Source organism: Mytilus trossulus, unplaced genomic scaffold, assembly GCF_036588685.1.
Source record: "Mytilus trossulus isolate FHL-02 unplaced genomic scaffold, PNRI_Mtr1.1.1.hap1 h1tg000024l__unscaffolded, whole genome shotgun sequence".
Classification (NCBI taxonomy): Eukaryota; Metazoa; Mollusca; class Bivalvia; order Mytilida; family Mytilidae; genus Mytilus; species Mytilus trossulus.
Window position 1 is genome coordinate 5,493,242 of NW_026963290.1, and position 20,995 is coordinate 5,514,236.

General features: G+C 30.7%; 1 protein-coding gene across 2 annotated transcripts; it reads left to right on the forward strand.

The window, feature by feature from the left end:
- Positions 1-471: 471 nt before the first annotated feature.
- LOC134699002 (ATP-dependent RNA helicase me31b-like) lies at positions 472-17,815 on the forward strand. 2 transcript variants are annotated; one of them, XM_063560690.1, is made up of 11 exons: positions 472-706; positions 1,796-1,958; positions 3,327-3,387; positions 5,038-5,272; positions 5,745-5,888; positions 6,579-6,673; positions 7,384-7,506; positions 7,803-7,931; positions 8,463-8,643; positions 9,155-9,308; positions 11,042-17,815. In XM_063560690.1, exons 2-11 carry the CDS (start codon positions 1,876-1,878, stop codon positions 11,166-11,168), a joined length of 1,332 nt encoding a protein of 443 aa, XP_063416760.1. In that variant the 5' UTR covers positions 472-706; positions 1,796-1,875; the 3' UTR covers positions 11,169-17,815. The 2 variants fall into 2 exon arrangements, with proteins under 2 accessions (XP_063416760.1, XP_063416761.1); XM_063560691.1 differs by lacking the exon at positions 472-706 and adding an exon at positions 794-814.
- The last annotated feature ends 3,180 nt before the right edge of the window (positions 17,816-20,995 follow it).

The following is a 20,995-nucleotide window of genomic DNA, read 5'->3' on the forward strand; positions in this document are numbered from 1 at the left end:
TGCATGAGATTCATTATTGCAAAGAGCTACTTTTCTCTTGTCCATCTTTTTCGTCTTCAATTATTCTATGAATTTAAATCATGCATATTTTGCTTTTACCAAAAAAAATGCCTTGTTTTATTTTTGAAAGCAAAATCATATTTGTTTTATATAACCTGACCATAGATGGAGATCATCACAGATGATAGATTGAGACAAAAAAATATTACGAGTTTGACTGTCCCTTTTATATCTTTCGTCCCTCTTTGACTTAGGTTGGCATTTGAATTTTATGGAAATAAATAAATACAGTAGAATTTTATCAACAAAAATAATTTATTTTTTTATTTTTTTGTCTCCTTTTTTAAATACTTTTTTATGTTTATTTGTAACTTTGTGAGTGTTTTTTTTAAAAGTTTTATTGTTGACTTTCATAGTTGACTGCTTGCACCATTAATCCACCCTTTAGCATAAGATGACAACCGGAAGTTTATTTGTTTTGCAGATTTCTTGGGTCAAAGTTCAAATATAGTTTCAAAAATTTCCCCTACACTAACATAAAAACATATCTTTTTATTTAGTTTTAATTGAGTATCTTACATACGTTTTATTTAAACAAATTTAAATCTAAAACTAAAGCAAAACAGTGATATAAGTCCCATTTGTTCAAATGGAAACAAAACAACAACGCCACCTATCGCTCAATCGGCCATTTTGAATGTTATTGGTAAGTTTGGTGGTCAAGATATAAATCCCCAGCCATCGGACTTATAGATAAACAAAGAACTCTCAAATTTAATAATCATTGAGATGAAACATTTAAGTACCTGAGAAAGTATTTATTTTAAATTGAAAGATATGTTCCCTTGTAGTTTAAGTAATAATTCATCTACTCTATAACGAAACAGCTGATTTTTTTTATGATTATTACCAAAAATTTATTGTAAATCCGACGACCCACGCAGATTTTACTAAAGTATACAGAGTAATCATTATGTAAAGAGTACGACTGTAAATTCAAGTTATAAAAATTGTGCTGGAATTCAAAAGACAATAGACAAACTCGAGACTGGTATAAATAACCGGTTTCAGTAAGACGCCAAAAAATTACCTTTCTGTAACCCACATCAGGTTCCAGCAAGACACTCACCGTCTGCCAGTTATAAACAATGACAACCATAATGAGGGTGTTGAATTTTGATTATCACTTGATAGTTTAACCTCAGTCTTTCAAAGAAATTTTGTACCCCACCCCCCCCTTTTTTCATTATCTACATTGTGAGTAGTTTTGAATTATTAAATTGTTGATGATGAAGTGTGGAGGTCAAAAAATACCTGTATATATATTTTGTATTATCATCAAATACAACTTACATTTCAATATTATGAATGAACACGATTGAGGCCACTCATTTTAGACAGAAACCATCTAAAAATTAACCAAAATGCTAAAATTAAGATAGCAGGAATTTAGCATGACTTAATGATGCCAGAATGCGGTATTTGTGCATTGTATTGTCTAAACATCTCATATTTATTTTCCTCATAGCAGAAGCATTTTACTTTCCAAAATATAGATTAAAGATTACATTTTAACAATTTTGTAAAACTACTATATTTTGGGGCCAAAAAGGTGTCTTACTGATCAACCTGCTGCTTTGATGGACCCAAATTTCCAGAACATTCGATTTACATTATCAGGAAATTCGGGTCATCAATGTTTCAAATATCAAAGTCGGGCTACTACGTACTGGGAAAAAGTCTTGTCAATCTTTTAAATGCAATTTATATATGTTTTATTTTGTGTATTTTTCAGATTCAGATATTGCTGATGAGTTTCACATAAGTGAATATTTCGCTGAGTAAATAAATAATAAAGGAGTTTTGGATACATAAATGATGGCTTCAGCCAGAATGGAACAAAATATGAACCACGCTGGACCTCCACCCATGGATGGGAAAGGGAATCCTGGCACAGGGTATGATTAATTTATGAACTACATGTACCAACAAAAAAACCTGAAAATCAAACAATTTAAGATAATTGATGATCATGCATGACCATGAGTGAGAAATAAGTTGTAAACAGCAACTCTTATGAAAGTAATCACAAAGCACATGCATTCTTTAATAAGCAAGTACACCTGATTATATATGTTTTGAGATCACATAGATTGATTACATACAGGAACTAGTTTAAGCTATCAACATAAAACTTTCTGAATCTTAGTAAACATGGGAAATTTTTTATCAAAAGATTTTGGCATTACATGTTTGTAAAAGATATTAAGATAAGACTTGTATGATAGTCAATGAGACATTCTACTAGAAAAAAAATGACCTAAATGATAACAACTTTAAGTCACCTTGCATCTTTCAACAATGAGCAAAAACCAATTACACATAGTACTGTAGCTTTAAAAGTCTCTGAAATGACACAAATTAAACAATTCAAACAAGAAAACTGATCACCTAATTTATGTGCAAAATAATGAATGAAAAACAAAAGGATATACAGCAACAAGTCATTGAATCACTTGGTACAGAATGTAGTGGGTTACACAAGTTTTTTTTTATGTCAAACCTGACCCTATCAGTGATATTGTTTTCCTTAAATTAGTGGAGAATAAAGGCTTTTTCTTCTGGAGAAAAATCCCAATTTGAAAAAAAAATGGCTTAAAATTATTCCCAAAAAGACAACTTTTTTCCCAAGCAGTGCAGTTTTCGTAGTAATTGTGCATAAATACAAACTGAAAAACACTCATTTAAACATTTGTGATGCCAAAAATGACTATATTTGCAGATTTGAGGGTCTATTTATGTATAATCACTGACAATAAAAGGTCTTATTTCAAAGCAAGGGTTGACTCTTGAAAAGGAGTCTGTAAATTGAAGTTTCAGTCAAATTTGAGGTTTATTTTTAATTTCCCAATTTGATGAAAATGACGCATATTTTCCCAATAAAAAAGGGTAGAGGTAGTTTTGAAAAAAGCCAACAATATCACTGCCTATTAAACCTGGGACAGTGGCATTACAGTACAACATTAGAACAAACTATGAAAATAAGTTCCAAAGGGTTAACTTATTAGATTGATACAAATCAAAAAGACATGCCCGACATACATTCCCACACACATCTGAGAGTATTCAAAGTTACTGAAAGCTATTTCAAAGCCTATAGAACAACTTATAAAAGGATTTTCTTTTCATTAATTTTACATTTTTAATTTTGAAAAAGTTATCACTTCAGACAAGTCAGATGAACTAAATTTCTCGAAAATGAGAAAAAAAAATGTTTTCAGATTTTCATTGTAATGCTAAATGAGTTATCTGCTATTGTCTTTCAGTGACCAGGGTTGGAAGTCCAAATTAAAGCTTCCTCCAAAGGATAACAGAATTAAGACAACTGTAAGTATAGTAAATAAGGAACAAATATTTACATTCAAAGGTAAATTACAAAGGTAACCTACCTGTATTGCAGCCTGTTCGTTAGTCACTTAGGCAAAAAATAAATGACTGTTAACGGTTACCTGACAGTCCCTATTTTTGAGGGCCAACCCTAAGGCCTAAATTTAAATATTGTTTATTTCCCCAACCCTGACCCTGCAGAGCTAGGTGTGGGTAGGTAGGTAGGGAAATAATTATATTTTTCCCAAAAGTTTAACATTATCGGACGATCCGGCAAGCCTGAATATCCAAAACAAATAAAACAATATTTGACTTAGTTTTGACAATAAAATTTTATGAGTAGCACCAATTTTGCAGTGTCGGTCAGGATTGGGAAACAAACAATATTTTATTTTAGGCCTAAGTCATTTTATTTCCGTCTAAAGTGAAAAATGAATAGACCACTTTCGAGTTCATCCGTCACCGGAAAAAACTCGTCATTTATACGCGCCTTTATCACCGTCATTTGTGCCTGTAGGGGCGGCGTCACTTCCTTCCAATGTTGAGGGAGTGGTTGGAAAACTATAATTCTATATTGTACGAATTATTTGGCAAATTGAATTCTCAAAATTGACAATCAACACTGCTGTCATTAGGGAATTGTCAGTAAGTACCTACAGAGCAACCATTATTTCTAGTTTATCCTCCACAAAGACGATCACTAAGACGCTTGATGAACGTAAATAGTGCAGGGATACAGGCGACCCCCTCTATCTGGTAAATGACGTCATAAATGTATAATTGATGAGTTTTTGCCGGTGACGGATGAACTCGAAAGTGGTCTATTGAACTCGTGTCAAGAGTGAAGTAAGTGTTGCCAATAATATAAATACTTGTCTGATATATATCCCAATGTGAATAGGATAGCTGTTTAAGAAAATTCATGACTCATGTGATGAAATAAATTACTTTGCCGCCATTTTTTTCCAACCAATAAGAAAGGGAAATAATCCTATCATTAAAAATTCAGGTAAACTCAGCCCATGAACAACTCGGACCAGTACAAGACGAAACGACATGACACAAAATAATAAAAATAAAAAATAAAATAAAATGGAAATACCGACCTACCTTCCCTATATAATTTTTTTTAATCATGTAACCTTAAACTTAAATAGACATATTTTTTTTGGCCTTACCAGGTACCTGTTGGAGAAGCGTTTTCTTTAGAGTTCACTACATAATATATGATATTCATAATATTTATGAAAATGAAGTTACATAATATATGATATACATAATATCTATGAAAATAAAGTAGTTGTATACTTTACCTATTTGATAAACAAGACTATTTTGCTTGATATTCTTGCTGAAAAAGTAAATATCAGAAAATAAAAATGCCATTACTTTTAATGTGTTGGCATACGCTACCATTTCATTATTTTAAAATTTGTTTTAAAAATACTGAAATCTTTGTCTTTGATGATTTGAGTTTCTCAACTGATGTATTTAATCTATGCATTTTGTCATTTGGACATTTATTCTGATTTTTTTTTTATTCCATTCAATGAAGTTACATGCACATTTATAGCCTATTTAGTGTATATTTATGCCCAAGCTAGCCTTTCAGTTTCAAAAGCAATGATATGCAATTTCTCTGCTTTGTAGGATGTTACTAACACAAAAGGGAATGAATTTGAAGATTTTTGTCTGAAGAGAGAGCTTTTGATGGGAATTTTTGAAAAAGGATGGGAGTCGCCATCACCTATACAGGAAGCTAGTATTCCTATAGCACTTACAGGGCGAGACATCTTAGCTAGAGCCAAAAATGGTACTGGAAAAACTGGTGCTTATACTATACCAATATTAGAGAAATGTGACCCTTCAAGGGATGAAGTTCAAGGTAAAGATAAACTAATTTGCTTCTTTGTAAAGTTGTTATTTATCACAGGTTGAATGTCTTTGTAACACATTTTCAGATCCATCACATTGCTGCATACATAATACACAAAATGATAACAGGATTTACCAACAATAGTACCCCATCCCCAGAACAGACTACAACTATCAACAATTGACTCCTTCTGCAAAAAAGATTTACAAACAACTACTTGAAACAACATATGAACCAGATAGTCTGACTTGGTACAAGTGCAAACTTACCCCACTGTCTATCCATGGCTCGTGTATCTTGGGATAGAGGGGAAGAAGCCACTTTCCTGTCTGTTCGTTTTCCTTTACTTGACCGTTGGAAGTGACACTGAAGATATGTTGGGGTTTTAATTAGTAGGCAGTAGGTCACTATGACAATGTTAATTCTTCTTTGTTTTGTGTATAGTGGTGAAATTCACAAAATTGTTATTTTTTTTTTACAGCTATGATAATTGTACCTACTAGAGAACTTGCCTTACAGACTAGTCAGATTTGTATAGAAATTAGTAAACATTTAGGTATCAAATGTATGGTGACTACAGGAGGAACCAATTTAAAAGACGATATCATGAGATTATATGAACCAGGTAAATATTGCTTACACTGAAGGTTGATTGGTTGATTCAAGTTAATTCAACACAGGTGGGTAATGTTATCAAGGGAGATAATTATATAAATCAGGTAAATATTGCATAGACTCAATGATGATTGGTTGATACAAGTTAAGTTAACTCGGGTGGGAAACGTATCATGAGATATAATTTTATCAAATTGTGAAATTGTTTATATGTAATATTGACTTGTGTACAAAATAAAAAATATAACTAAAAAAGTTTTGAAAAGTGTACATGACACTCCAAGCAATATTACTCATATATACTTAATATGCCAAAAGGGTCAAATGCAAAAAAAAAAAATTGTGGCAGTGTATACATATAAATAAACAAAGTCAAGTTGTGTTGACTTCATGACAGACTATACTTATTTTGAAGAACAACTATCATGGTAGATATCCAGTAAAATGATGATTCTACCGTATTTGTTAAAACTTCAGAAATAATTGTTTTAGTTAACATAATTAAAAAGCAAATTCTTTGAAAAAGAAAAATAAGTAGAAAAAAGCATAGGCAAATTATTTTTGGCCACAGTGGTCTTAGTTGTGCAAAATCATAAATGTAAACTTATCAGATGTCTAGCATTAACTGAAGTATATTTTGTATCAGTTGAGGCATTAGTTTCATTTGATCACACAATTTTAATGTCATAATTTATTTCAGTTCATGCCATTATTGCAACACCTGGTAGAATTTTAGATCTGCTGAACAAAAACCTTGTCAAGATAGGAAAGTGTGGTATAATGGTGTTAGATGAGGTAGGTTGTCATACATAGGTGACAACAATTATTGTAATGTTTGAAGGGGGAAAAAAAGAGCATACAAATGTATTTTACAGGATTTGTACTTGTGCACTAATACAATTTGGCTCAACAAATATTTGTATGGTGTTTACTATAGAAAAAAATCAAAATCAAAATATGTTTTATAATGAGCCATAAACATTTGTATAGTACAAGTAAATTTTTGTAATAAGTAGCGCTAAACATTTGCATGCCAAGATTGTGAGTAAAATAGTTATAAAAATTTGCAAGACTGAAGGACATGGATTGAAATAACATCTGGTCACTGAGTTTCACACTGAACAAAATTGATACATCGGTATATAAAAAGATCCGGGTATAAAAACAAAATATTTTAATCCTAAAAAATTAACAGCTTCTTAAACCAACAAGCAGTTATGGTAGGAGGTAACAACAGCCACTGTCTTGCAGTCTCCTTGCACATACAGAATGTGACTGGGAAGATACAAAAGTGATTTATAAAATCAAATGTCAAAATAAACAAGTCAACAATGGTTATCAATAAATCCCCAGAGCATACCTGTACATGTATGTGGTAAAAGATAGAAAATACAAGTTGGGGAAACATAATTATAGATGTATAGGATTACTTTTTCCATATTTTGTATGCAAACAATCAGTTGCAGTTTGTAAATTTATTAAATGAATATTTAAATATTTTGTAGGCAGACAAATTGTTGTCACAGGACTTTAAGGGAATGCTAGATAATATAATAGATCATTTACCAAAGGACAGACAGATCCTGCTATATTCTGCTACATTCCCACTCACAGTGGAGCAGTTTATGGTAAGAAATCAGAAGCAAGGAGAAATAAGTACTTGAAGCATATCATTGACTTTCTGTCATGATTATGTTGTAATATACCTATTGAAAGAATATGTTTTATAACATAATAAAATCCCAAATTGTTACACCAGAAAATGACAAAAGACACAAAGAAATGTACCTACTTCATACTTACCTGATAAAAAGCAGTTATACCTGCAAGTCAATCAATCAAAAGTGTTTTTTTTTTAATGGAATAGATGATGAAACAGATATTTGTTCATCTTTGTGTATAAATTTGTTATTGATTTTTTCAGAGAAAACATTTACAGAACCCATATGAAATAAATTTGATGGATGAATTGACGCTAAAGGGAGTAACACAGTATTATGCATTTGTCCAAGAAAAACAGAAGGTTCACTGTCTCAATACATTGTTCTCTAAGGTAAGTGACAAAATATTGATTATTTTGATTTACATCATTAAATAAAAAATGTTTTTTGTTTATCACATATCAAAATGCTTACTGTTCACATTTGAATATGAAGTTTGATATTATCACTAATTTTATTTGGCACAATTTAAAGACAGAATAGTGATTTTAAGCAATTACTGTCTCCAGACTAGGAGCATTACATGTGTGTGTAGTATTTACTCATCTCTACTAGAGTCAAGGTCTTGCCTTCAATCTAGACTTATTACTACTTTTGAACACAAAGGAAGTTAGTAACTTGCACAGTTGGGCCATGAAAATTAAAAGAAAACATACAGGGAGTTGAACAACAGAGAATTGAATATTTTAAGACACAAATATATTTAGTAGACTTACAATTTTTTAGCACTTCCATAAACTATTAAAAAAACTTGGAACCAAAACTTTTGTTGTTTTTAGAAATAAATTAAATATAATTAAGATATATACAAGTTAATGTAATAATATTGAACATCTATAAAAGTTAATTTATTTCAATTACAGCTCCAGATAAACCAGTCCATTATATTTTGCAATTCCACAAATCGTGTTGAACTTTTGGCAAAGAAAATCACAGAACTTGGTTATTCCTGTTTTTATATACATGCCAAGATGAATCAACAACACAGAAACAGAGTGTTCCATGACTTTAGACAAGGACTGTGTAGAAACTTAGTGTGTTCAGGTATTTATTGAAAAGAAAGAAAAAATATTGGTGAAACTTGAATTTGTAATTGTTTCAATTATATCATGGGATTATGTTGGAATATAATTTAATCTGTTCTGCCTGTTGGTCAGCATTCTTTCATCAACAGAGACAAACAAGTGTTTAAATTCCATGATTTTTTAATATATGAGCTTATATCAACAAATTAAAATTTAGATGTACACATACATGAATCTTATTATCCAAATATATTGAGTAAACCATACATAATTAAAATTGCATTATATAAAGAGAATATTACAAGGAGGTTCCAAGTAATAAGTAGCGCACATTAACAAGAAAAACTATTACGTGAAATACCACTGCAGAACAGAGATGAGCAACCAACAGCTATCTTAACTTGTAAAACTAAAAGGAAAAGATTCATGAAAATTGTTTGAAAATAATCTACTTGTATTGTTCACCGATATTCATGCAATTAGCCTATAATTTTGATGATAAATGGCTAAGTTTTACAATTTTGTTATAGATTTATTTACCAGAGGTATTGATATACAGGCAGTGAATGTTGTAATCAATTTCGACTTCCCTAAACATGCTGAGACATACCTTCACAGAATTGGTAGATCTGGTAGATACGGCCATCTTGGTGTAGCCATCAATCTCATCACATATGATGACAGGTAAAATTATACATCTACAGCAGGGTATAACATTAGCAGATGCCCACGGGCCAATGCCCCCTAAAATTTGGTGTAGGCTACTTAAATTTCTGCTTTTCTTATATCATGTTATAGCACTATATATTTTGGCTACAAAATTTAAGCTGTGGGCTACCTTTGCCAAAGTCTTCAGTTCTATCCCTGAGACTATATGTATTTAGTTACCTCTAAGTTTGTGGATACATGTATTCATGTTTGTAAGAAGGAAGTGCCAAAGTCTTAAGTTCTATCCCTGAGACTACATGTATTTAGTTATCTCTAAGTTTGTAGATACATGTATTCATGTTGTTAAGAAGGAAGAATAAATCAATAGGGTTATAAATCTCTATGGATTTCATTCACCCTCTATGGTCAGTAAGGGGTCATAAGTGAATGGTATAACAAAGTTATCGCACACATTTTCTGCTGAATTTTGAAGGGAAAAAAACAATGAAACACAATATTCTGAATTTAGTGTTATCACCAGTTAGAAATAATAAGCCATTCGTTTTAAAGGCTTTTGCTTATTAACTAGATTTAATTAATGAGTTGATAGATATATTTGAACATATGAACAAACTTATCAATGAATAGACCACTTTCGAGTTCATCGTGACCGGCAAAAACTCGTCAATTATACACGCCTTTATGACGTCATTTACCAGATAGAGGGGGTCGCCTGTATCCCTGCACTATATACGTTTATCAAGCGTCTTAGTGATCGTCATTGTGCAGGATAAACTAGAAATAATGGTTGCTCTGTAGGTACTTACTGACAATTCCCTAATGACAGCAGTGTTGATTATCGTTTTTGAGAATTCAATTTGCCGAATAATTAGTACAATACAGAACTATAATTTTCCAACCACTCGCTCAGCATTGGAACGGAAGTGAAGACGCCCCTAAACGCACAAATGACGGTGATAAAGGCGCGTATAATTGACGAGTTTTTTCCGGAGACAGATGAACTCGAAAGTGGTCTATTGCCTAAAACTATTTAACTGTGTTTGATAAAAAAAAATATTTAACAGTAAACAACCAGGGCCTAAATTACTATATTGTTTGTTTCCCCAATCCCGACCCCGCCAAGCCAGGTGTTGGTAGGTAGGTAGGGAAATAATTTTATTTTTCCAAAAAGCTTGAACAATAGCATACACTCCGGCAAGCCAGGAAATTGGAAATGAATATAATGATATTTGACTTAGTTTTGACAATAAAATTTTATGAGTAGCACTGTTTTTGCAGGGTCGGTCGGGATTGGGGAAACAAACAATATTTTATTTTAGGCCCAGTATACAGTATTGAATTAGTGAAAATTTTTAGACATCATAAAATAGACAGAAAAAAATAAAAAAAATAAAAGTCATGTGATTTATGAAAATAGGTTGGGACTGCTCACTCGAGAAAGTCCTGTAACTTATAATAAAGTGCAAATTATGATCAATTCAGCATGGATACTTGCCACATTACAAAACATCCATTCTCACTTGATGGGAAGAGTAAGATTTAAAATTTCATAGATTATTCAATTTACAAACTTGTTCTAATATAGTACATGTAGTATGAGAAACCCAAGTTTATATGATATTAAACCAATCTATGTCAACTAAGAAAGGGATGCTTTGAATTTATACCAGTTAAAAAACTGAACCATGTGAAAGATTTCCTGCTATTTGTAATAGAACAAATTTTTAAAACAAACTTGTTAATTACAGATTCTCACTTCACAAGATTGAGAATGAGCTTGGAACAGAAATCAAACCAATACCTAAAGTGATAGACAAGGCATTATACGTAGCAGAGTACCACATGGGAGACGATGAAGACGGGAAGGAATCATAAAAACTAGTCATTGTAATCATTCAACATTGTTCATTAATAACACAAATTTTATCATGATTACAAACAAAAATCAACCATGTTTTTTCATGCAAAAATTTTTGTTGGTCAGTATTTTCTTTTTATGTTACTCTGCTGTTATGTTAGTTTATAAATGGCTTTATTATTTTTTTCTTTATTTCTTTATTATGGTGGTTTTAATGAATAAGTTAAGGGTGGGGAGGGGGAGATCATTGATTGGTACAAAATACAAAAATCAAAGAAATTGTAGCTTTATGTTTGACTTAACAAGTAAAGGATTTTATAAGAGGAAAAAACATTGAAGATATTATAAGACTAAATGATAGAAATGTATGGATAGATGCATAAGCTACATGTTTGAAGGATAACTTTTAAATTACCTCATCGAGTTATTATATTTAATGAAATTTCATGTATATATTGTAATGCAAATTGCTTGTCACATATATTCAAAAAATGCTTTTAAAGAAATATTAAAGTGATCAATTTTAGGGGTATGGGAAGGTTAAGAATAGATGCTGCTTTTTTTTTTTTTTAGGAAATTTGAATATATTTTTCTAAATAATAAGCCATTGGGTAAAGAGCTCAGTCTGTATGAACTAACATAAATAATTTTGAGAAATACTGCCAAGTTATGATTTTTTCGTTTTGTAGATTAGAAATCTGAAATTATCTGTAGATTATTGATCTGCAGGATTTATTTATTTCCCAAAATATTGTAACAACAAAAAATAACACAAAGTGTTTCATTTAAATTATTGTGATAACTAAATTTTATCATAAGACATGTAAGAAAAATCTTTTGGAGAAGTTATTTTTGCGTTGTAATTTATACTATATTTTTGTACAAAAAACAAAACTACTTTGTATAAGAACCAGAACATGAAGGCACTTGGAGAAGATTGTGCCTTTAGAGATAAGGACTCTGTTCTGTATTAACCATTTAGCACAACAGCATTAAGCACAATGCTTTCACAACCAAAGTGAGTTTAGCAATAAAAGAAGAGTTTGTGTTCAGGAGGGAATACATAGAAATTTGAAGAAAAGAGATAAAAACTCAGGTTATTTTCATATGTGTATTTTCCCCAATACAGACATTTTGAATAAGCAGAAAGGAAAAAATAAAGCTCATTTTCCAAATCAGGCTTATATAATGTTGTTTATTCCAAAATGTCTGAGGAATAAATATTTAAGAAAAGAACAATCATAGTGCTAACACTCTAGTTAATGTGAGAATTATATTCTGCACGAAATTTGTTTGTAAGAAGGAATAGAAATTACAACACTTATGTAATGAATGTGCATTCATACAGACTGGATAGTGGATTTTTTCTGGAGGAAATACATTGATTAAACATTATCAGGAGAAGTTTAGAATATACCAAAATCAAATCCTTACTACAGACGAGATTTATACCAAGTGCTGACTTTACACAAAGAGTGCTTCTGTTGTGCTACTGCACGTGCTTAAACACCAGATAGAGACTGGGTTATAACATGGCAGCTTTGTTGACCACAGCAGTGCTCAGCTGCTGTTTATAAATAGATAATTGGGCAACAGTTTAGCTGTTCATATATTGGTTGAACTGAACCTTCCAATTTGTAGGCCAAACCAAAAACAAATATATTGGACATCAAAAATGACATCTGAGAAAATACATCATGTGTCAAATATTCACGAAGACTTGAACAAAATTGTGGATATGATCCAATGTCTATGCAAACATAGAGTTGTGTTAAAATGAATGAAGAATTTATAGATTGTATGAAAATCTGCAACAATCACTTTAATGTACTTATCAAAGAAATGGACAGAAATTCAGTTACATTGATGTCTACAGTAAGATAAGGAAATGAGTTGTTTCATTCTGTGTCCTAAACATTGTCTGAATTGTTGGTTGTGGCCTAGTGATGTTTTTTTAAATGTGTTCGTATACTTAAAAGTATGGCAACTTAAATGTTTCATTTTGCAATGTCAACAAGAAATTCTTTAAAGCAAAACCAAGTGTAACATTTGGCAGAAGTTGAATAACTATTCTGTTTTGTAAGATACATTAATATAAGATCCATACCAATTTTCATGGAAATAATCAAATTATGTATTTCAAGTGAGAAAATATTTTTATAAATAAGATAAACCAATATGAAGTTCTAGTGAACCATCAATTGATAACTTTCCATGTAAATTGGTATTTATATCAGAATTCAGTAATAGTTATTTTTTATGTGAAAAGAGTTTGAAAACACCAGAATGTAAAAAATCCATAGAAATAGAAAATTTTGAATAATTTACAAGACTACCATGGACATGATAAATAACAAATTTGAAAAAAAAGCATAACACGCTTTTTTTGTCGTCAAAAAGAAGGAAGTACTGTAAATTAAGAAATTAATGTGACATTGTTTACTAAGGAGATATGTGCCTGGGCTTACATTATAGAAAGCTCAAAAATTTAAAAAAAATTATGTTTCAATAAGAGAGATATCTATATGAGTTGCATTTAATAACTTTTGCACTCAATTTGTTCTGATAAATGACACATTAATTCTAGAATGTACAGTACAATTTAAAGGCATTAATAAATAGAAATGATAATGAAAATTTTGAGAGATATTTATGATTTTTTCAAAATTTGTTGTTTATTATGATTATCTGAAAAAAGTTGATAATATCTGCATTGGAAAAATTGTATGTTGAAAAGTCAGATGGTTTCAGATGTGTAAATGGTAAAAAATGAAATTGTTAAGAAAACTTCATTTATATAAGAACTGAAATGTATTGTGATCACATTTTTTAATGCAAACAATCTGCATGAAAGATTTTTACCAAAAGACCTGTTATAACATTTACAAACTGGTATATATGTGAACATAAACATAGTCATAGAAGAAAACTAAAGTGGGAAAATAATGCTTTACCAAAGAATGACATTTATATGAAGTTAAACATGTTGAAAAAATATTTTAAGTTGGATTGAGGTTATAAATATCAAATGCATATTTTGAAGTTTTGTCTAAGATTGTTTTGGACTGAAGCTAGTTTAGAATGGGCATTTCTTAGTGAAAATACAAAAACTTGTAAGCCAGATTTTATATATAGGATAACATGAGGGTTGAATTTAGAAATATAAAGGCAGAGGTAGTGAGTGGTGCTGTTAACAATTTCCTTCAAATCAAGTTTGTAAGTTCTGTCTGAGTTACAAATGGTTGTTGCCAAAACATTGTGTGAATAGTTGTTTTGTTGTGTGAAGATATGGCATTAAATGAGTATGTGTAGTATAAATGTATTTCAATATGTGCAGTTGTGTTACAGCAAATATATAGGGGGATAGAAATATTTTGGAAATTGCACTTATGAAAAGGTCTTGTACTTACGTCTACTATAACTGACTGAACTAGAAAATTGTAAGGATACAATTTTTTCATTTTTATTAAGGCTTGTGATTATTTATTGAGATAGTTTTGTTTTTATTTAAAGGCCAATTTTTGAATTAATTACTTGATTCTCATAAAGTAAGATGATAATTTAGAGGTTTGATACACTATAGAAATTATGCAAGCCTTTTCCAGATAGATCAGAGGGAGTCGGTCATTGCATTGATTTATTATTCAGACAGAAATTTTATGAGATTCTTCTAATTAATTTTATATTTGCCTTTAATCATTTAGAAGGAATAAATCATTTAGATCAGTTAAACATACTGAATTTGGAGAGAAAGAAAAGGTTATTTTAAAATAAGTTAGGAAAACACTATAAATGTCACTTCATTTTAAAAAGTTGTGAAAATGTTTTATGGTAACCATGACAACTGAAATGATTGCGTTGAATGAGTTTGAATGTTTTTTTTAGTGTGAAAGATATTATGTTTGTACAAGTATATATGTTTCATTTCAATACTGCATCAGAAAAAAACATTTCATTTATGAGTGAAACAAGAAAAAAAGATTGACTGATGTAGCATGAAATTTTGTATAATTATTTGTTATTTATTTAATGAAATGCACTGTTACAGCTGTTTTTACCTTTCTAGTAACCTACTTTCACAAACAACAGAAAAAAGTTGATGAATTATTTGAGACTGAAGAAAAGGATATTAATTAGAAATAGATTCAAATTGTTAAAAGATTCAAACAAAAGAAGTCAGTCTTGGACATCATACGAATGCTAAGTAAGTTAGCGAGTTTTCAAAAGCATTTTCATAGAATTGAAAACACAGATGTTGTTAAAACTAGAAAGGTAAACACAGAATCTTAGCAGTATAATATACAGTTTTGATCTCATTATTGGTCTTTGAGACAAATCAACATAAGTGACCAATGAAATTAATATTCAGTCAAATGATCTGAAGGATCTATATAAATAACTTGCATAATTCATGTTATATATTACTGAAAACTGATGGTCAGGGACCTAGTGATCTATTCCAACATAAATGAAAGTCCACAATGCTTTTTTTTTTATGTTTCAGAAATATGTAAATGGTTATCTGTTTATTTTTATTGATCCCTTTCTCTCATTTGACTTGAATATGTGTTTTAAAAAAATTGACAAGAAGAAAACAAGTTAATCTAACTGTACAATGTTTAATAACCTTGACTGCAACTTTACTTAAAACTTTGAATAGTGTTTTCAATTTTGTGAAACACTTTCATGTGAATTCAAACAAAACATGAATATCTAAAGGACAATTTGTTGGTTATATGGAATACAAATGTTTAACTTGCAAAACTGTTGCTTCGAATATCTGTTAGTAGTTTGTTTTCTTCTTGTTCCATGTTTTGTTCTCAAGGTCATATATTCCACCATGTTTGTGGAAAAAGTCAGACAACAAAAAACAAAATAACATTCCACATAAAGGGCGAAAAATTATTCCACAATAATTATAGTACTGGTGACTTGAAGTTGAAAGAGGGTCCATTCCTTAGATTTTCATAAAATGAGAGATTTAACATGGTAGATTATTTTAAATTTTGAAAACAAAACATGTTGTGTCATTGCTCTGTAGAGAAATTGACATGGTTTTATGGCATGGAATGGTATCACGACTATTGCATGCATTTATTAAACAGGTTTCAAAAGTATTCTTTTGAGATCTGTTTGATGTTTTATTTATATCAAAATCAGCAGTTCAATTGCGGATAGTATGATTAGTAATCCAATTTATTAAGAACAGTTTAAGCTTGTTCTCAGAAAGAAAGAAAAAATCCAGTGTCAGTAACTTTTCAAACAGTTTTTTTTTAGGTTCTAACAAAATTTAGCCATGTGAAATAATAGAATATGTGGTTCTTATAGACATATGTTATGGAAACAAGGACTCTCACTGCAATTTTCTGTCTAATTTAGATTAATTACACTTTTGATGTTACAGATTTCTTAAAACTTGATTTTCTTAAAGCCACCTGGCTTAACCTTTATAGTTCAGTTGTTTTCCATGTCATCTATTTCTGTCATGAAAATACTTGTTTTCACACTTTAAAAAATATGTATTTTTAACAAGTTTGAAAACAAACAGCTCAACTATATGCATCTTTTTTCAAATGACACTGGGTATTTTATATAATCGGACAGGTGGAGTGATTGTTCTGATCTGCTCCATCCCAAAGTTTGCTGATTTTGACATAATTGTTGTTTGATTTATCTATACAAGGAAGTGAAATAAAGGAGGTTAAGATTTCCTTGTTAAGATACTGATCATGTTTGTACTAGAATACTTTTGTACAGTGGAATTGATTGCCATATGAAGCAATGATTAAATTGATTGTCATGTGATGCTATGATTGAATTTACGTTTAAAGACGAGAAAATGAAGGAATAAAGTGAAATATCTTTAAGAATTTGCTTCCAAAACTTTGTCTATTCCCTTGTACAAAAATTTTGAAGTATAAACAAATTTTAAAGAAGTTCTTTTGAACATTTTTAGAATCTTTTTTGGGGGGACAACTTGTTGAAAAAAACAACAACATTTTAGATTTGATAAATGGTTCACTGTCAGCAGTTCAATTAAATTTATATAAAAGGTATTTAACTTCAGGGTTTCAATTTTTTGAATTATAAACAATTGACAAATTATTTAAGGTTGTAAGCTGACAGATAAGATAAGGAAACCCATAATTTTTCAGAAACAGTTTGAGTTTGAAAAAATATTTCAATGATTTAAATTTTGGACATATTTAAATTGGAACAATTTTATGTATCATGAACATGTATTATGAAAATATTATCTTTACTTTATAAAGCAAGTGTTACTGTTTCAATCATATTCAGTAGTTCTACTTTTGATTTTTTTTTCAGCTTCAACTCATATGAACTGTTTTACAGAATATGAAAATTATTTACAAAACTGTTTTTGTTATAGCAGTTTAATAATATAAAATTCAAAATTTAATATGGTTTAAAAACAGGTATATTATATATGTAATGAGTACATTGTTGTTTGATTTTGATGAGAAACGAGTCATGATTTAAAACAATATATTATGATACACTTTGTTCATATGCTTATCTTGATTAGAACATCTCCTGTCCAGTTTTAGTGACATCTGTTAATTCTTGATCATTCTTTTAATTCTGTACATTGTTTTCATGATGCGTACTATTGTTCAAATAGAAATAAAAGATTTTAGTAAAATTTGTTGTTTATTTGAGGAATGATGGCTACATTAAATCTGAATAAAAAAGAACTGTTTTAAACATATTTGAGAAAGCAACTTTCAACAAAAATAACCAAGACATCTAGGAGGCCTTCAGTCTTCACCAATGCATGCATGTCTTTGCATTATGTCAAAACTGGTAACCCTCCACAAGACTTGAGCGAGTCCATTTCAACTCCACCTCATTTAATGGATCAGTGATTTATGTTTAAGTAGGTGATCTTGTCTGTTTCTCTGATTCTGTATTAAAGTGTATGGAACGATTGAAAGGTGTGCATTTCAATGAAATGGTGTCATCTGACTTTGACCGCCCGGCTTTTCACATTGCATTTGTCAATGTAATGTTGTTATGCCCCCGTGATAGCAATGGGCATTAAGTTTTATCCTTGTCTGTCCCAAAGTTGGCTTCCATTCTCTAACTTTAGTTTGCCTCAACCAAGTGTATGAAACTTATACACAATGCTTAATACCACAAAACACAGATAACCTTTGAATTTTGGTGGCATCACTTTTACTGTCATTACAAAATGGGAAAAAATGAATTTTTCGTTTCTGTTCTATCTTAAGTTTGCCTCTAACAAATGTTATAAAACTTATACACAATACTAATTACAACAAAACTCTTGATAAAAAAAAATTGGTTAGTGTCACTTTTACCATTCTTAGTGATGTCCCTTTATATCGTGATATGATATGCAAGTGGGGCCACATTACCCATTTATTTAGTCTTAATTTTAGCTAAAGCTACTTTAACAGGTCGAGAACTCTAGATTTTCTGACGTCAGAATAAATTTGCATAGTAATTTCCAAAACACAAGGCCAATATGGCCTTGCAAAACTGACCAATCGACTCAATTAAAAAAATATTGTTAACTGGCTTCACGATTCGACTTTCTTTTTCGCCTTGCAAAAGTAGTTGAACCAGTTTTGAGCATTGTTATGATTTGAACCTGTATTAATTTCATGACATGAAATAGTGAAATATCCAATGAAGTGACCACTGTCCAGTATGAAAATCATTTGAGCTCTTTTAAACAGGTATAATGTCATTCCAAAATCATTTCTGCCTAGAAAAACTCGAAAACTTTCATTGAAACATTTCTTTCTGTACTGAATGTGTATTAATTTTTTATCAGGACCTGAACTAAAAGTAAGAACATCATAATATTCAGTATGCTAAAAATAAGTGTTATGAAAGCGGCAGGAGCGGATCCAGACATTTTAAAAGGGGGTATTCACCCTGGACAAAAGGAGAGGGGGTTCCAACAACATGTCCCCATCCAAATGCACTGATCGTCCAAAGAAAGGGGTAAATCACCCGGAACCCCCGCTATCCCTGGATCCGCCACTGAGCGGGTACGGTATAAAGCTCAATACATTTTTTATAATTTCATCCATCGATAATATCCGTTTGTTGTTAATTTTATAACAAAATATACCTCAGAGATTTTATCGTTCGGCTGCTGTCCTGTTGACATAATCTCCAATAGTGGATCATAGTGGGTGACATATTACCTATTATTTTTTTTCTAAAACGTGCTTTGTATATAGAAATAAGGAGATAAGGTATGAGTGCCAAATGAGATATCTTTCCAACAAAGACAAAATTTAGTAACGTAAGCCTCCATCGGTTTAATGCTGAAAAGTAAGCTATAAATTACCCAAAAATTACTTGTGTAAAACAATCCAAACAAAAAAAAAAAACACACAAAAAAAACCGGCCCAATTAAATATATAACAGAAAAAATCTATCCCATCAAAAAAAAAATATTGTATAGGAGCCTGTATTTTAGTGGTTGCCGTTTGTTTATGTGTTACATATTTGTTTTTCGCTCATTTTTTTTACTTAATTAAGACCATGAGTTTTCTCGTTTGAATTGTTTTACTTTGTCATACCGGCCTTTTATAGCTGACTATGCGGTATGGGTTTTGATCATTGTTGAAGACCGTACGGTGATCTATAAATGTTAATTTCTGTGTAATTTTGGTCTTTTGTGGACAGCTGTCTCATTGACAATTATACCACATCTTCTTTTTTTATAGATCCAACGCTGCAATTTTCACAAAACATATCAGTCTCCACCTTGTCGCACATACATATGGATACATGTAACATCATTACAGCTTATTTCCTAATTTGGTTAGCTTGCTTGCTTTGTTTGTATATTGTACAAAATATAAAATATACAAGTTAAACTATGCCTATATATATATTGTTTAAAGATGTCAATCTTATTTTCAAAGCTTGTATACACAACTATACAAACAAAGAAAGCTAGCCAACCAAAGTTTTACTTTGCAGGTGTAAGAAATCAGCTGTAATGATTTTATTCAGTTTGGCAAATGTCCGAGCCCGTTAAAAAACGAACAAACCGAAACTACAGTTCCTGACTTCACTACCTTCAAAACAAAGGGAACAGTTTGGAAGGCCCATATACTGAAATGTGACAAAAATAAATACTTATAGATTTTCTTAACACTGCCATGTATGTAAATATTTCTTCGCCTTTTTTAGGAAAACAAAATTCAAGGATCACACATTTGCCTTCAATTATCTATACGAAAATTGCTGTACTCGTAAATATCAGCACCGGATGTTATCGACGGCTTACTTTACACTAGTAAGTTTGTCTCAAGGGTAGTTGTGTATTTTTCGCTGTTGTTTCGTTGCTGTCTGGTGGACAAATACATGAAATCTCTGTGCCATCATCAAACATGTTAATGGCTTTATATCGGGTAATTCAAACCCTTTTTTCTTCGCATAGAAACAATTCTTCGTTAATCTGAGCATGGAAGTAATACTTTATATCACGAACTATAAATGAGGATACACAAAATGAAAAACTAAGCGAAATTGTGAATCCCGCATTGCACGAAAAAATGTGTTGTATTTCAGTGAATAACACGTGTTCTTGGTTGATTGTAAACACGTAGTAGTCCTGCACTAAAAAACCTAGGTAAAAATAAATTGCGTCACATGTAAATAAACAATTACATGTGCGAGAACATAAGTATGCTAATTTATGCATTTCCATATAAGGTAGTGGTCCTGACCTGTTTAAGAGAGGACATTTTTTTATAAAGAAAATTTTGTCTTTTATTAATTTAAGTGCCAAAATTTCATTTATGATTCCAATAATTTAATAGATGTTGGGGTA